General features: G+C 57.2%; 1 protein-coding gene across 1 annotated transcript in view; it reads left to right on the forward strand.

Moving 5' to 3' along the window:
* PHF21B (PHD finger protein 21B) overlaps nucleotides 1-14,619 on the forward strand; it is an 86,244-nt gene extending 71,625 nt beyond the window's left edge. Inside the window, exons 6-13 of the mRNA XM_070370074.1 lie at nucleotides 2,540-2,591; nucleotides 5,098-5,174; nucleotides 7,385-7,439; nucleotides 9,089-9,111; nucleotides 10,118-10,276; nucleotides 11,759-11,834; nucleotides 12,191-12,294; nucleotides 13,399-14,619. Of these exons, the coding sequence (XP_070226175.1) occupies nucleotides 2,540-2,591; nucleotides 5,098-5,174; nucleotides 7,385-7,439; nucleotides 9,089-9,111; nucleotides 10,118-10,276; nucleotides 11,759-11,834; nucleotides 12,191-12,294; nucleotides 13,399-13,617 (765 nt within the window). The 3' untranslated portion in view covers nucleotides 13,618-14,619. The remainder of the gene's footprint in view (nucleotides 1-2,539; nucleotides 2,592-5,097; nucleotides 5,175-7,384; nucleotides 7,440-9,088; nucleotides 9,112-10,117; nucleotides 10,277-11,758; nucleotides 11,835-12,190; nucleotides 12,295-13,398) is intronic.
* Nucleotides 14,620-17,445: the final 2,826 nt, after the last annotated feature.

Raw genomic sequence — 17,445 nt, forward strand, 5'->3', positions numbered from 1 at the left:
AGTCACGCAGACATGGGGAGAGGACTCAGCACACCTGGAAAATCAGCTGGTCTCTTTGGACCCTGGGTAGCACGTGTGGGTGAGAATTTCTAGATGTTGTTCTTCAGTCACTCAGTTGTGTCCGACTCTTTGTGACCCCATGGACTGCAGCACGCCAGGCTTCCCTGTCCTTCACCATCTCCTGGAGTTTGCTCAAACTCGTCCACTGAGTCAATGATGCTACTGAGAACTTCTCAACATGGGGTTAAAGATGGACGTCGGAGGCTGATTCTGGAAGACCTGGATGCAGGTGGCCAAGGAGGAACTCCATTCCTTGGGTAGTAGGGAGCCATGGAATGTCTTTGAGCAGGAGAGTGACTTGGTTATTGCCCTTTGACACATCCAGAAAGCCTGCTGGGAATTGGTAGAGTGGACTACTCACCAAGGTTGAGATGCAGCTAGTCTGCTCTGTGGCTTCAGGCCCAATCTTGTCTCCAGAGAGCAGTCCATTGTATTTGGTGGTAATGAATGAGCACCCACTGTATGCGAGGTGGGGCTGAGGGGCCAGCTCACAGCTCAAGCTCCCATGAGCACCCTTCTGTCCTCCGATGGGGTTCTCTGCACCCTTAATATTCAGGAAGGTTCTCTGGGTGGCTTTTCTTTGTTCTTTCAAAGTATATCTTAGTCAATTATTGTGCATTTATACAATTAGTATAATTACATCTAACTACATAATTAGCGTAAATACGTGTAATGACTTAAATAGAACTTGCAATTACAACACGTCCTGGTGTAAAAATCCTTATTAAAGTTGCTTTTAGAAGAAGGCTGGGAGCTGTTGTGTTGCATAGACGCAGGCTTCCCAGTGGCCTTTGAACCTGTTTGTGAAGAACCTAAGTCAACAGTGCTGGAGGCCAGAGCAGCAGCTGCCCCAGAAATGTGCCCAGATGCACCAGTCTCGGACTCGGAGGGCCGGGGGTGGGCGTGGATTGGGGCTAAAGAGACACCGACCGGCTGGTGAGGCTCAGCTGTGTGGTGGCTTCCGGGGCAGTGGCTGTTGAGGTACCAGTGTCTGTACACCCGCACACACACTTTCTTTGGAGCCCACGGCTGCCTGTGAGATGAGCTGGGCTCGGGAACACGACGCAACAGCACCCTCACAAGGCATCAAAGGGACCTGGGGCAGTAACACCCCGCTTCCCTGCTGAGCGACCCTCCACCACTAACTGCACTTCCTCCCCTGCTCGCCCGCATCCTCCCAGCTGCTCTGCGAAGTGGATGGGGCAGAAATGACAGCGTTCACTGTACAGACGAGGAGACGGGCTCAGAGAGGTCGGCGTGTCCACGGTCACTGGGCTGTGCACTCAGCCGGGACAGACCCTGGACGCCTGGCTCCTGCCCCAGGCTCGGCGGATTCCATCCTGTCCTAAAGTCCCTGGCTTCTTCAGGACAGAGCCTGGCCTTTTCTGTGCTATTCGTTTCCCTGGCCTCGAGCAGCATCTGACCAAGCTGGTCACTCTCAGATTAGTCTCTCACATTAGTTTGAGGCACTCTCACATTAGTGCCTCATGGAATGGCAGCTAGAGTAGGAGTCCTGGCCCCATTCCAGCCTGGCCCCAGCCCTGGCCACAGCCCCAGCCCTAGACATAGCCCCAGCCCTGGCCACACCCCCAGCCCCAGCCCAGGCCACACCCCAGGTCACACCCCCAGCCCCAGCCGCAGCCACACCCCCAGCCCCAGCCGCAGCCACACCCCCAGCCACAGCCGCAGCCACACCCCCAGCCACAGCCTAGGCCACCCCACCGGCCACAGCCTAGGCCACACCCCCAGCCACAGCCTAGGCCACACCCCCAGCCACAGCCTAGGCTACACCCCCAGCCACAGCCTAGGCCACACCCCCAGCCACAGCCCAGGCCACACCCCCAGCCACAGCTGGGCCACCTGTCTGGGCAAGACCCAAGCAGGCAGATGCTCCTTCCCTCTCTGCCACCCCTGCTGCCACTGCCCTCGTCCCTGCCTCCCCTCTACCCAGGCTCCCAGCCCCTAAATGGTTCCTCTCTGCAGCTAGAAGGATCTTTCTACAATTCACCAGAAATAACCAAGTCACCACCCCTTGTTTTTAAAAATGTTCTTCAGCTTTATCGAGATGTAATTGGCATATAACCTTGTGTGAGTTTAAGGTGCACAACATAGTGATTTGAGATACGTATATATTGCAACAGGAGCACCACAGGAATCGCAGTTGGTGTGTCCATTGTTATCCATTGTTACCTCCATGGTTATTTATTTTTGTGTGATGAACACTTACTTTTCAAATCCACTCTCAGCAGCCTTCACATTTACAGTATGGTACTGTTGGCTCTAGTCACAATGCTGTACATTACTTATCATACAACTGGAAATTTGTAGTTTGTGATTACTGTCACAGCCCAGAGGAGCTAAGGAGACAGGATGACTCATGTCTTGTGGGATCCTGGAACAGCAAAAGAGCATTAGATAAAAAACTAAGGAAACCCCCAAATAGAAAAGCTGGGTTAACCTTTCTCTTGCCTTCCCTCAGAAAATCGCCTTCATGGTGGCGCTGGGCCTGGTGACGACAGAGCACTTGGAAGGTGAGGACCCTCGGTGGGGCTGGGCCTGGCTGCTGGGTGGGTGGGTCAGGTCTGACTTGGCATCAGACAGAAGCAGTGGGTCTCAGATTCTCGGTCAGATGTGACCCACCTTCTGCGAGGTCGGTGCTGAGTGCCTGGTTGTCATCACTGAGACCAAGGAGCCCACCCGCTCTCCCGGCTTGACTCTGCACAGAACCCTGTGTGTCAGTGGAGGGACTTTGTGGGTTCTCTGCCCCCCAGTTGGAGGCAGCACCGTGAAGTGATAAGATCGGGGTGCCCAACTCTGCCATGACTGACAGCTCAAGCTTGGGCAAGTCACCCAGCTCCTCTGGGCCTTAGTTTCTCCATCTATAAAATGGAATAATAGCCAACTCTTCCTCCTGGGATTGTTGGATAGAACCAAGAGGAGCAGCAGCCACCTTCCCTTCTGTCAAGTTGGCCTGTGGACTCATGTCCGCCCCCAGACCGGTCGGTGGAAACCAGCACGTTGAATAGACAGATCATCGTGACACTGTGGGTGCCGTTTGACTTTACCAATGAGAGCAATTGCAGATTAGCTCTGTGCATCGTCATGGAATCTCAGGGCGGAGCCTGGTGGGCTGCAGTCCATTGGGTCGCTAAGAGTCGGACACGACTGAGCGACTTCACTTTCACTTTTCACTTTCATGCATTGGAGAAGGAAATGGCAACCCACTCCAGTGTTCTTGCCTGGAGAATCCCAGGGACGGCGGAGCCTGGTGGGCTGCGGTCTATGGGGTTGCACAGAGTCGGAAACGACTGAAGCGACTTAGCAGCAGCAGCAGCAGAAAGCATAAAGCCAACCGTCTTGTGGCACGTGTGGGGAAGTGGAGGCCAGAGACATTGATTCACTTGCTCAAGGTCACATAGCTAGTCACTATCAGGCCCAGGATGGCATCCGTGTCTCCTGACTCATGACCCAGAGTGTTTTTCCATGATTCCGGCCTCACTGCTAAAGACATTTTATAAAGTGAGAACACCCCTGCACCTCAGGGAGACCTGGAATTAGGAAGGAAAGCTAGATTGCTCTTCCTCCTTAAAATTGAGGGACAGGAGGGAGTGAATTGAATACCCCAGTGCCCGAGGCACTGACCAGCTCTCATCTCAGGTGAAGGTCATCTCCAGGACAGCACTGAAGCCAGGGGAGGGAAGGGCCTTGACCAGACCACCCTATGCACGGCCGAGTCAAACGTGCCCTGGAGGTGGGTCCAGGCCTTTCCACGGCCACCTCCCCTTGCGTTCCCTGGGTCTGACTTGGTCTCTGGCAGCAGCTGGGGTGTAGGTGGTGGGAAGGGACAGGGGCGTGGTCCAGCCACTCAGATACCCTGCCACATGGCCCTGACCCCCGTGGGGATGTCCCATGCAAGGACCCCTCCTCTCATGGCCCCCCTGCCTTCTTGGAAGGAGTTCTGTTCATGTCTGAATCCTCCTGCTTGAACTTGAGTGTAGGGAATCTGGCTGTGCATGGCGGCCTTTGAGAGCCATTTCTGCTCTGTCTTTGGAGCCGTGGAGGCAGCCTGGGATGGTGGAACTGGCCCAAACAGTCATGTCAGAAGTCCGGTGTTCAAGTCTTGGCCATGCTGCTTGGAGCTGGGCGACCTTGGGCCAACTTCTTCCCCACTTGGAACCTCAGTTTCTTCATCTATGACTTGAGGAAAACCACTTCCTCGGACTTGGACTTCGCAGGGTTGTCATGGCAACTGAGCTAAAAGCACTCTGCGAATCCATTTGCGATTATTATAATTTGTATAAACAGTTCTCATTTTGCAAACTCTGCTCCCTCCTGCCCATGATACCCAAATATTTTTTTATTTGTGTTTATTTGGATCCTAACTTCTGCACAGGGTCTGAGGTGCCTTACGGGAAACACAAATAATATTGGGACAGTTTTAAAGGAGAAATCAGATCCGAGAAACAGAGACTAGGATATAATGTCAAAACAGCTACAGATGGAGAGACAGGGACCACCTGGCAGTCAAAGCAAAAGGGAGAAAGAAAAGGAGGGAAAACCCAGTTCTCGAACTGCAGGAGGCTCGCCCCGCCAGGCCCCGTAGGGAGGACTGTGTTTGTTGTCGTGAGGGCCGGGCTGCCTGAGCAGGGCGGGCACCTGCCTTCCCAGGAGCCCTCAGCCTTACTCTGAAGCTCAGTCTGGCCGCAGTCTGACCATCAGGCACCAGCTGTCCTAAGGTCCCAAGAGAGGCGTCCCCAGGCTGGAGGATGGCACTTGGGGCCGTGCTGAGAGCAGGTGCCTGGACTCTGGGTATCCCCCACCCTCCGCCCAGTTGGTCCTTCACCCTGAGGCCAGCAGCTGTGTCCTGCCTCAGAGCGAACGACGCCGGGGCCCCCGGCCCACTCAGGGCCACTCTGCGGCCAGATGCTGGGCAGAGGGGCTGCGGTGCAGGAGGCAGTGCCCAGGGTTTGTAGAGGATGAGTCCAGGGCTCCCAGGGCAGGAAGATTCCTGTAACCTCTGCATCTGGGCCTTTCCAGAGATCCAGAGCAAACGCCAGGAGCGAAAGCGGAGAAGCACAGCCAACCCTGCCTACAGCGGCCTCCTGGAGACAGAGGTGAGGGGCCCGCCATCCGCACACGGGGTGAGGGGTGGGGGAGGCTCCGCGGGGCCGGCCTCCTCACCTGCCCCTCCTGATTAGAGCTCAGGGCGTGACAGTAAACAGCCCTGACCTCCTGGGTTCAGAATCTGGTGAGGCAGAGGACCGCCATGTCAGCGGGTTCTCAGGCGGGCTGCCCCGGGGCTGGGGCTGGATGCAGGTCGCAGCCGGCTCCCTGCTTCCTCATCCCGGTGATCCGGCATGAGGGCTGGTCGCAGGCAGTGCTGGGCCCTGGTCCTCCTGGGACCCATCGGGCTCAGCCCTAGCTCCTGACTCAAGAGAAGCCACAGAGAAGAGGGCCTGGGAGGGGCTGGGCCAAGCGAGGCTGGGGAGAGAGTTGGCTGGAGGAGGAGAGGGAGTGGCCGTGACTTCAGTGATTTCCTTCTGGGTGGAGACACGAGGCCAGCAAGGAGAGAGACCTGGCCTGGCGTGCCCACCTTCCCCTCCCCCTAACCCCCTGAGCCCCAGTTCCTTTCACGTAGCGGCACCCCAGCTCTAGACTGCTTCTTAATGGTGGGCAGTGCACACTCCCCTCAGATAGCCGAAACTGGTCAAATAGGGTGTGACAGTTAACTCCAAGGGAGGGAATGCCCCCTTCATCCAAATCCCATCCAACACACTCCCCACCCCCAAGGCGAGGTCGGCTGCAGCCCTACTATGGGGTGATGAGGGTCCCTGAACGCCAGTCAGTGATGCCGTTTAAGGGCAGCCCAGGGAGTACCCAGCCCCTCCCAGCATTACGTTCCCAGGGAGGAACTGAATCCAGAATGGGATTGCCTTGCCCGTGCACATCAGAGTTCAGAATTCTCGGCTTGAATCCAGATGTCATCTCCCAGAAGCCAGGTCTGCCGGGGCTGCAGATGCTCTGGGCTTTCCTGTGAAAAACGCCCTGGAATCTTGCCCTGAAAGGGAAGCTGTTTCATGAGGGCCCTGGAGTTGGGCAGCCCCCTGAAGGGGAGCCCCAGGCCCTGGCACGTCGCGGAGGCCAGTGAGGCCCTGCAGGGCCCAGAGGAGGACAGGCGGACGGTGCGCTGGCTTCCCCCTGGGGAGTTCTTGAGTCGGACCAGCTGTCCCACCTCTGCGGCTCACCAGTTGGACCTCACCGGGAGGGGACGCCTGCGGGTGCCCTGTGGGGAGAGCGCCCTGTGTCCCTGTCGCCGGCTCCCCAGCCCACCTGCCTGTCCTCGCTGGTACCCTCCCGACTCCCGCTCAGAGCACACGCATGTTCACACCCGCTCACTTCCCCCCTCGACTTTCTGAGCACGCTGTGCCCCATTTGTGAGAGGCACCAAGCTGTTCCTCCAGCTCCAGCCACGGAAACTGCGTGTCCTCTGTACAGAACGGGCACCGTCCCTTGGTTGTGCTCGCGATGGACGTGCCCCCTGCTCTGGGGGCCAGGCCATACCCTCATCTCCGAAGTCTGTGGCCTTGACCGGAAATGACCTGATTAGCGAATTAGGAGCTGATGCAAAGCCCTGTGACCTTAAGCCCTGACAACATGTAGTTCCATGGGTCTCTCTAGACCCTGAACACGGCCCAAACATGTTGAGAGAGACAGGTTTACAACCCGTCATTCAAGTCTACAGGCATCGTCTTGCCACAGCCAAAGCCACCTTGAACCACCAGGGTCTGAACCCACGTGGCCTGTAGTTGTAAAGCCCAGGACTAAAGTCACCTTCTGGAATGTACTGGAGACTTTTTCCATTTACACGTGATGAGCCAAGGGTCACTCTTTGTTGTCAGGTTCCTGGGCCTCATGCTAAGAAGTGGGGTTTGGGGAGCCAATCCCTAGTACACTTCGTTTCCCAACCTGAGCCCAGAAGCTGCTGAGAAAGAAGACTCAGGAGGCAGACAGATGGACGGCCAGATGTCCGCTTTGTTACTGATTTGCCCTACCTGGACACCTCTAGTCGTCCTTCCTGAATGACGCAGGCTTGCCCACGGGAGCCACGATGGCCCCATCGGGCAGAGCCTTTGCTGGCTTTTGCCCTGGCTGACCTGCCTCTCCCCTCCCCCATGCCCATGTCCCCATTTCTGCCCCTGGTCTCGGGTGTCCAGCTGGAGTCCAGAGCCCAGGGTGGGGACCCTGTCCCGGGTGAGTCCTGGGCTGGGTCTGTGTCAACCGAGGAGGGCCCCCTGTGATTCGGTTTGGTTTTCTGTCTCTGCAGAGGAAGCGGCTGGCGTCCAACTATCTCAACACACCCCTGTTCCTCACAGCAAGAGGTAAGCGCTTCTCCTGTAGGGCTGCTGTGGGGCTGGGTGGCCACACCTCACTCCGCTGGCCACCGCCCAGCTACCCAGCCTGCCCCGTCCACAGCCGCGGCCGGACAGCTGCTCTCCGTGGGCAGCGCATCATGGCTCCCTGGGCCCTCTGCACACTGCTGCCCTCATCTGTCACATGACCTCCCTGAGCCTCGGTTTGCTGGTCTGTATAAAACCGGCCCATGACAGTGCCGGCCTCTCAGAGCTGGGCCAGGGACAGCAGGGTGAACGAGGCAGCTCTGTGTAATGTCGAGTGCGGTGCACACACAGGAGCTGTTCTTCCCACTATACTATATAATTTCCAGAAATTAGGAAGAAGACTATTTTTGTGATCATTAAATTATGTGGTTTGGCCATCCCTTACCGGAATGGAAGTGGGTTATGGTTGAAAATGAGTTGTCAGTGAGCCACTTTGAGGGGTCCCTGGAACAATGTTTTCTCCACTGGACAGCTCGCTGCTGCCATGTTCCTCAGGGAGCTTAGGGGCCACGATGAACCTCTTTTTTGATGGGTTCTGGCCATGACCAGGGCAGAGATGTTTACTTCCATGATGCCCTGAGTGAGGACCCAGGAATCGGTGGGGCCTGAGATACTCCCAGCATGCCCTGAGGACCCAGGAGTCACTGGGGCCTATGTCCCTGGTGAGGACCCAAGAGTCACTGGGACCTGAGATACTCCCAGCATGCCCTGGTGAGGACCCAGGAATCGGTGGGGCCTGAGATACTCCCAGCATGCCCTGAGGACCCAGGAGTCACTGGGGCCTATGTCCCTGGTGAGGACCCAAGAGTCACTGGGACCTGAGATACTCCCAGCATGCCCCTGGTGAGGACCCAGGAGTCACTAGGGCCTGTGCTACTCCCAGCATGCCCCTGGTGAGGACCCAGGAGTCACTGGGGCCTATGTCCCTGGTGAAGACCCAGGAGTCACTAGGGCCTGTGATACTCCTAGCATGCCCAGGGTGAGGACCTAGGAGTCATTGGGGCCTGAGATACTCCCAGCATGCCCAGGGTGAGGACCCAGGAGTCACTGGGACCTGAGATACTCCCAGCATGCCCCTGGTGAGGACCCAGGAGTCACTAGGGCCTGTGCTACTCCCAGCATGCCCCTGGTGAGGACCCAGGAGTCACTGGGACCTGAGATACTCCCAGCATGCCCCTGGTGAGGATCCAGGAATCACTAGGGCCTGAAATACTCCCAGCATGCCCTGAGGACCCAGGAGTCACTGGGGCCTATGTCCCTGGTGAGGACCCAGGAGTCACTGGGACCTGAGATACTCCCAGCATGCCCCTGGTGAGGACCTAGGAGTCACTGGGGCCTGAGATACTCCCAGCATGCCCAGGGTGAGGACCCAGGAGTCACTGGGGCCTGAGATACTCCCAGCATGCCCAGGGTGAAGACCCAGGAGTCACTGGGACCTGAGATACTCCCAGCATGCCCTGAGGACCCAGGAGTCACTGGGGCCTGAGATACTCCCATCAAGCCCCTGGTGAAGACCCAGGAGTCACTGGGGCCTGTAATATTCCCTTACACCCTGGGTCTTATGGACTCTAGTCCTGATCGGTACTCCCCATGGCCACTAACATGTTCTCCGCCCTTCTTCCCTGTGCTAGCCAATGAGGACCCCTGCTGGAAGGTACGTGTCCCTTGGTCTCACACCTGGGTGGGTGGGACATGCTTTCCACAGAGTCCAGGTAGGGTCACTCCTGGCAAGGGGCCGGGGCCCCAGTGTCCTGCTGCTGTGAGATGGAGCAGAGGGCCTTGGGCTCCACCCTCAGTGCTGAGGGCTTTGTACAGCACCAGTCCACTTTCCAGCATGCCCCACAGAGTCGGGCATCACCACGGGGCTCAGCCCACAGTTCAAGCAGGAGCCCTCCGGACACAGGGACCCCTGGAGCCGTGACAGCCCACATGGAAGCAGCTGATGCTGAGTGCCAGGGGGTTGTCTGGCCTCACGGTGTGACCTTGGGCAGAGCTGGCCCTCTCTGGGCCTCATTCCCCACCTCATTAGGGACTGGACTCGGGTCTCAGGGTCCCCCCCACACACCTACATTTCCGTGACCCTGTGAAGCCCCACTCAGCTCGCACACACTACGTCCCTGCTTCCCAGGATGCTTGCTGGTCACAACCTTACTTGTGGGCACGTCTTCAGAGTTTATTCAGTGTTTTCCTTTACTCAGTTTCAGACCTGATTCTAAACTTCCAGTCCCTTCATGCCACAGTCAAGCCACTAAAAAGCAACATGTGATGACATTTCAATTAGACCGTGTTGTTTGCAGCACTAACCCTGCGGTGTCGCAAGTCCATGCCGGCGGGGGTAGCGTTTGTCCGCAGCCACTCTGTGCCTGGCCAGCCGGGGCATGGGGACAGGAGCTGCCTTGAGCCCGAGTCCTGCTACATGGAGCCCACAGGCCTGGGGGGGCCTTGGCTTTGAGGCAGGAGACCGGGATGCTCCGCCTCCTGGTTTGCAGGCCCGCGCTCACTTCATTATCCCCCATCATCAGGGCTTAGTCCTGTCTCCCAGAGCTGCTGAAAACCCTGGCAGAAGAGCTGGGTCCCAGGCAGGTCGGGGTGGCAGCTGCCTGCCCCCCGCCCCTACTCCCAGCCCGCTGACCTGCCTCCCACCGTCCCATCTCTTCCAGAACGAGATCACCCACGATGAGCTCTGTGCTGCCTGCAAGCGAGGGACCAACCTGCAGCCGTGCGGCACGTGCCCGGGGGCCTACCACCTCAGCTGCTTGGACCCGCCCCTCAAGACAGCACCCAAGGGCATGTGGGTGTGCCCCAAATGCCAGCAGAAGGTACGGGAGGCTGTGTCTGTGTGTGGGTGACCCAACCCTCACCTTCACCACCTCCCTGAACTGCAGGGCCCTCCCTCACCGGGCACAACATCTGAGGCTGCTCAAACCGTCCCTGCTTCCTGGGTCATCCCCACCGTGAGCAGAGACGGGGAGGGCCAGGCTGGGGCGGGGTGAGAGGCAGAGGTGCAAGAAGAGGGGCTGGGTAGAGAACCAGGCTTTGCAACCTCAGCACAGCTGACCTTTGGGACAGGATAATCTGTTGGGGGGTGCTGTCCTATGCCCTGTAGGGTGTTCAATGGTGTCCCTGGCCTCACCCAGTAGATGCCAATCACAGCCCCCGTCATGGCCATCTCAGACACTGCCAGTTGAGGACATGGGTATAGAGCGAGCAGAGGTGTCCCTCTGCAGCTGATTTAGCGATCCAACTTAGTGTACTAATAACACAAACCACAAAAAATAGCACCAGTTAACACATTAGAAAGTCGCTCATTCTTGTCCGACTCTTTGCGACCCCGTGGACTATATAGTCCGTGGAATTCTCCAAGTCAGGATACTGGAGTGGGTAGCTTTTCCCTTCTCCAGGGGGTCTTCCCAACCCAGGGATCAAACGCAGGTCTCCTGCATCGCAGGCAGATTCTTCACCAGCTGAGCCACCAGGGAAGCCCAGTTCTCACTGACAGCAACATGCAAATGAAAAACCATCAAATTAGCAAAAACGATAACATTCCCTTCTGGCAATGATGTGGTGAAATGAGCACTCTTAGACGTTACCTTAAAAATGTGTACACCTTTTAAACCCGGTGTCTTGCTTTTAGGAATAGAACCTACGGAACAGTTCAATATAAGTAAAGTTCTGTACAGAAGGAAGTCCCTCAGCTTTTCTTTATAAAAGATAATAAAATAGGAACAGCCTGGTTTCCCCACCAAAGAGTTAGTGAAATAGATTCCGGCACTTTACTCAGTGAGATATTATGGAGTCACTGAAAATGATTTTTTTTAACAAGGAATTTGGAATTCTTTGGGACTTGTTCACTATGTGGGGTTACGTTTTCAAAAACTAAAAATAAAATAAAAACAGGTTTTGTAGCTGCTGTTTAGTTTGATCATCAGCCATCTGACTGAGAAAAACAGGGTGCAGAATAGAAAACTTGGGTGAAAATTCTTGCAGGTGTTAATCTTGTGTGTGGCTGGGTGGTGGGAAGTTTCAGTGCTATTCTAAAAGTACATTTTTTCTATAGAATGTGTTACTTGTAAAATCATTGCGGAATCCTCTTTATTTCAATGAGGAAGCCTCTTTATTTTAGGAAACATTGAGTTCCCATCATACTGGGTTTTGTGGGGACCTGAGGAGAGGGGGGTGTGGCAGCCCAGAGAGCTCGTGCCCGTGCTCCTGTCGCCCCCGTCCCCCCGCCTCAGGTTCCTCAGCCGGAGCGTGGCGGGCCCTGGGCTGCCTGCTGGCTCAGTCCCCCATCTGCCCTCCAGGCCTTAAAGAAAGATGGAGGTGTGCCCTGGACCGGGATGCTGGCCATCGTGCACTCCTACGTCACCCACAAGACAGGTGAGACATCGGGGCAGCTGGGAAGGGGCAGAGACGCCCTTCTGTTCAACCCCGCCCTCGGACTGCTGAACTCACTTTGAGCCCAGCAGAGGCTGCTCTGATCCAAAGCTCTGAACAGAGGGAGCCTTGGACTAATCCTGCGTGCAGGGCAGTTACTGCGGAGGTGGAATTTCAGCCCCTGAGCATCCGGCAAGAGCCTGTGGCTCCTGCAGGAGGTTGTGGCCAGAGTGACCCCTAGGGATGGACCTAGGATTCTTCTTGCCTCTCCTGCTCAGCCACGGCCCAGCCCCAGCTTACCTGCCGTTCCCGGTGGGGCCTGGGACCCAGGCCCTTTCCTACTCCTTCCTCTTTCCTAGTCAAAGAAGAGGAGAAGCAGAAGCTGCTGCGGAGGGGCAGTGAGCTGCAGAGTGAGCGCCAGCAGCTGGAGGAGCGAGACCGGCGCCTGGCCTCGGCCGTGAAGGTGTGTGGGGTGGGCGGGGTCTGCCGGGGGACCACGGGATATTGCAGATCAAAGTGTTACTGTCCGGTTACTGAGGCCCCAGAAGAGGGCAGACTCACCAGCGTCGTTCAGGGAGTCAGCAGGTGGAGAGGGCAGCTCTGTGACTCAGGACACACGTAGTTATCAAGGCACGGGACATCTGGCTCTGCTCCTTCTCAGCTCTGTGACCTCAGCAAGGCCCTATCTCTGAACCTCAGTTTCTTCTTGTATAAAGGCAGCATGATGGTTTCTTCTCTGTAGCGTGGTGGCAAAAGGTGGTGATGCTGGTGGTGGTGGTGATGGTGATGATGTAGTGATGGTGGTGATGGTGGTGATGCTGGTGGTGATGATGGTGGTGATGCTGGTGGTGATGGTGATGATGTAGTGATGGTGGTGATGGTGGTGATGCTGGTGGTCATGATGGTGGTGATGGTGGTGATGGTGATGAATTTGGTGGCGATGATGGTGACAGCAGTGTCAGGCCCTGGTAAAAACTTCTTAAATGTTGTATTTCATTTAATCCTCTCAATAACTCTATGAAGAGGCCCTGTGATTGTTCCCATCTTGGCGTTTTGGACATAGTCTCAGGAAGTTGAAGTTATTTGCCCAAGCAGCAAATGATTCAAACTCTAACTTGAGGCCTCAGTGCTTAACCACTGTACTGTGATGCCATGAAACCTAAAGGGCTAGAAAAAGCCGTGAACACAGCAGGCAAGAGAAAGAGGAAAGACCTTCCCAACAAGCTCAAGGTCTTTCCCAGGGGTTGCAGCTGAGCCAGAGCAGGCTCTGAGCTTCCTCCAGCAGGAGGCGGGGACGGTGTGGTCAGCTGGGAGCCCCCCAGCCACAGGGAGCACACTCCCACATCCCTGCACACACACCAGTTCCAGCCCTGAGTCCTAAACCAACTTCTCTTGTGGATCTGACTGCCATTGGATTCCGTTTTTCGCTTCTAGCTGGTGTGTGAGGCCCTCTTCCTTTCTTTCAGCCTCTGCGAGGGAAGGGAGGGACTTTGGGAGAAGGGGCTGCCCCGGGTGGCATGCATTGCTAAATGCTGAGACCGTTCTCTCTGACACTTTCCCTGAACAGAAATGCCTGGAGCTCAAGACAAGCCTGCTGGCCCGGCAGAGGGGCACCCAGTCGTCCTTGGACCGCCTGCGGGCCCTCCTTAGACTGATGCAGGGTGATCAGATGCTCCAGGTCACCATGACGACCACCAGCCCCGCCCCACTGCTGGCAGGGCCCTGGACCAAGCCCTCAGCAGCAGCCATGCACTCTGCCCTCCAGCACCCCCAGGGGCACAACTGACCCCCACGGGACCCATCTTCACACCTGCGGAAAGTCACTGGGACCCTGCTTGCAAGACCTGCGGGTTCTGTCAGCCTTAATTCATACACACTATGAATTTCAGTCAAACCTAAAACCAGACAGAGACAGGAAAGAAGGGAGGAGGAGCTGAATGAGAGTCCCAGAGCCAGGACTCTGGGGATGGAGTCCTGCCTGCTTCCGGTCAGACAGGACGTCCGGAGTCCAGCTCGGGGTGCAGAGTCAGCTCCCCACTGCTGGGGGGCTTGTCCAGGCCTCGGGTTTCTGGGCACAGCTGTCTCCTCGGCCTCGAGTCAGCCCCGCGCCCGACAGAAGGGCCGAGGCGCCCTACGTGCTTGTGGGAGGGGAGCCGAGGTCACGACGTAGCTGAGTAGTAGAGCTAGTTGGAGCGAGAGGTGGGTAGCAAACCTAGGTAGACTCCGCCGCCCGCCTGCCCGCCCTCACGGGGCCACCAGGCGCGCCAGGCCTTCCAGACGCCCGGCCCCCATCATCAGTGTTACTAGCGTTGAGAATCGCAGCTAACTTGAAGGACGCTCCCGAGGGTCGGACGCTGCTGTCGGCCGGGCCTCTGTCTGGCCCCTGGCCTCGGGGGTACCTTCGCTGCACGCCTCCTCCCCGCCTCTGCTGACTTTCTGGGTTCATCTTGCCCTCGGTGGCTTTTTATCACGGAGTTTCTGGGCGAGATGGAGCCGCAGCCATGCTGGGGAGGCGTTTGGCAGGTTTTCCACCTGGGGTTGAATCGTTCAACTTAACGACCGAAGCCTTTTCTTTTCTCCTTTCGAAGAGCCGATAAGATATCCCATTCCTCTTTTCTTGCCAGTACAGACACTATGCCAAAAAAATAACTTTACATTTTTGTATGGCGTTTTTATTGTGAGATAATTTAATGTGAAGGGGACTTGGTGACTTTGCTTCCCGCTCACCAGGGTCTCCGCTGCCAGGGATGAACAGGAGCCCCCTCAGGCGGAGGGGGAGGCTGCCAAACCAGAGGGGCCCAGAGCGGCTTTTAAGAAGTGGGGGGAGGGGGGAGGGAGAGACCAGTGGCCTCGGGAGACTGGGGGGGTCCCTCTTCTTGCAGTCGCCCCAAAAGCGGAGGGAGGGCGCCCGCCGTCGTCAAAGGGCTCCTGTGTCTGGGGTGGGCTGTGCAGGCTTGTCAAGCCTTGCGGCTTCTCCAGTCCCCGAGGGACTTAGAACTTAGCACAACAGGATGAGCATCTGGGAGCCACGGGGCTCCCACCCCCAGCATATCACACGGTGCCGATCGCAGTGCACACGTGTGCGTGCGCACACGTGGCCCCAGACACGCACACACGCACGCATATGCCGGGTGCGCAGCAAGGAGGCTGGCCGGCGCCCCACACAGCCCGCCAACGGTCCCTCCTGTCATTTCCACGACTCCGGGAGAAACTGTGCTGTATGATACAGATCTATTTTGATACACTTAACACTGGGCTGAACAAGATTTTTATATTCTTTTATTGATGAACAAAGTGAACTGTGAGACACACGTCTTATATATTGGTTACTCGAGATGCCAATTATGCATTACCGCGTGGCTTGCGATGTAAACGTTTTCAGGTTCCTTTCCTTTTTTTTTTTTTTCCAGTTGGTTGGTTTTTCTTCTCGGATGGATTGAATTATGTTTTTGAAAAAATTGTTAATGGGAGGATGTGAAAGGTTGGACCCGGGAGGAGTAGCTGCCGATGTGTCTTGAGACTTAGCTTTTTTTGGACAGGGAGGGCCGTCCGATGGCTAGTGAGGATAGAGAAGCAGTGTTTGTCTTGAATACGCCGATGTAGTTTCCTTCTGTACGATGCATTAAACTCGATGGATGGTTTCAGAGCCCTGTGGTTTGTTTCCTTGCCTTCAACAGAGAGGCCTCGGGGAGCACGGGGTCGGGGGGCAGGGAGATGGGGATTGGAGGGGGTAAAGGTCAGAGTCCTGCCCTCATCCCACCTCAAGGGAAGGAAGGAAGAAAGAACCCTGGGCGGGGCTACCACGCACAGATCCCCCAACCCCGGGTGGGTGCAGGCACCCCTTTTAGGGCCAGGATTGACAATCATAAGTAACAGAAGCCCAGAGCAGGCTCCGTGCGGAGCCAGGGGCCACATGCACACTGTTCCCTCCCTCCTCCCCCTCCTCCTCCTCTCAGGATCCACAGGACCCCTGTCTCTGCCTCCTGGGCAGCATGGCCCCAGGGTCCCACAACCGCCCCAGGTCTTAGTCACACTGGGAAGCCAGACCGCCTGCATCCTTGCTCCAGATGTGATGTAGAGGACTCTGGTTGGTCCAGCTGGGTGAGGAGCCCATCGACGGACAGTCAGCTGTGGCCAGAGAATGGGATGGAGGACAAAGTGACTGTCTGCTGGAGTTCCCAGCGGGGTCTGCTGCAGCCAGCGCCTCCTGCTCCCCGCCCCCACCCGCTCCCCTGCTCGGGCTGACCGGTCAGACCGCGTTGGCTCTGCTTTTGGGCAATCACTGAACACTGCGGGTGGGTCCGTGTGTGTGTGGCCCCCACTCGTGCGTTCCCATGGGCCTCGTCCCACCTCCAGGCTTTCCATGTGTCTGTGCTGGGATCTCCCCAGTGGTCACACATAAACTGTGTCATCCTACTTCTGAATCAGATCACATTCACAGATACTGGGGGGCTAGGGACTTCAGTGTCTTTTGTGGGGGACACAACCCATAACAGACACCTTCCACAGGTATTCTGAGATCTGCTTCTTGGAGGTTTCTCCCTTCAGGACCACCCAGGGCTGCCCCCCTGGCTTCATCTACCCCCGCACAGCCCATGTAGTGACGTCGTGCCCAAGACCCCGTTCCCTGACGGCCAACTGTGTGCCCACCCCACCTGCCTCCTTCCTGGGACCTGCTCTGACACGTCAGCCCCTCCCAGGGGACTTGAAGCACCAGGACCTAAAGGGAGACACACTCAGGTCACACGGCCAGCAGGTGGCTTTATCCCAGTCCATGGTTCCTGGACACTCTGCCTCTCTGGACGCTAGACACTTGGTCACATGGGGCCCGTGTGGATGGCTGGAAGCCGCCCCAACCTAGTCGCAGGCACGTGCACTCTGGACCTGGCTAGCTGGCCAGTCGGGGGCTGCAGATGGTGACCTGGCCCCCAGGTGACTCTACTGAGTGTGAGGGGACAGATGAAGGGGCACAGGCTGGCCAAGCGTCCCTGACCACACGCTGCCCCTCCCCGCACTTTCAGCCCAGACTGCGGGTCCCATGGTGGTGGGCAGCACTCCTTAAACTAGACTCTGCTGTGCCCCCACCCATCTCCCAGACCCCCTGGGGCTCCCCGAGAACAGCGCCTGCAGGGTCTGGTGAAGCTACTCGGGGGTTCCTGGTCCCCACCTCGATGTCCTGCCCTCCCCTGTGCAGCAGCTCAAGGTGTGGCTGGGGGCTCCCCAGGTACACCCCAGGGAGAAGTCTGAGCAGGAGGTGGCTGCAACCTGAGACTGTGAGACCACCCTGCTGGGCCACCCCAGCCTCAGCCTGTCCTGCTTCGGGTGGCTGCTGCTCACCGTACCCCCACCTCCTGCCTCTGGTCCCCCGGGAGGACCCCACACCAGGCCGCAGAGAGAGCTAGGTGCTGGCCGTGGGTTCTGCTACCCTCACCGGCTACCTCTTGTTTGGCGAGGCCCCAGCACCCACTCCAAGAATTCCTGGTTTTGACTCCCACCTACCCACAGGCAGCTCTGATCGGGTCCCTGTTGTCATCAGGTGGCAGAGACCCACTGCTTCCAGTAGCATCAGGCAGGTCCCTGCGGGATTGGGAAGCCAGGCGGGGGAAGGCTGGCC

The sequence above is a fragment of the Bos mutus genome, chromosome 5 (assembly GCF_027580195.1).
Source record: "Bos mutus isolate GX-2022 chromosome 5, NWIPB_WYAK_1.1, whole genome shotgun sequence".
Classification (NCBI taxonomy): Eukaryota; Metazoa; Chordata; class Mammalia; order Artiodactyla; family Bovidae; genus Bos; species Bos mutus.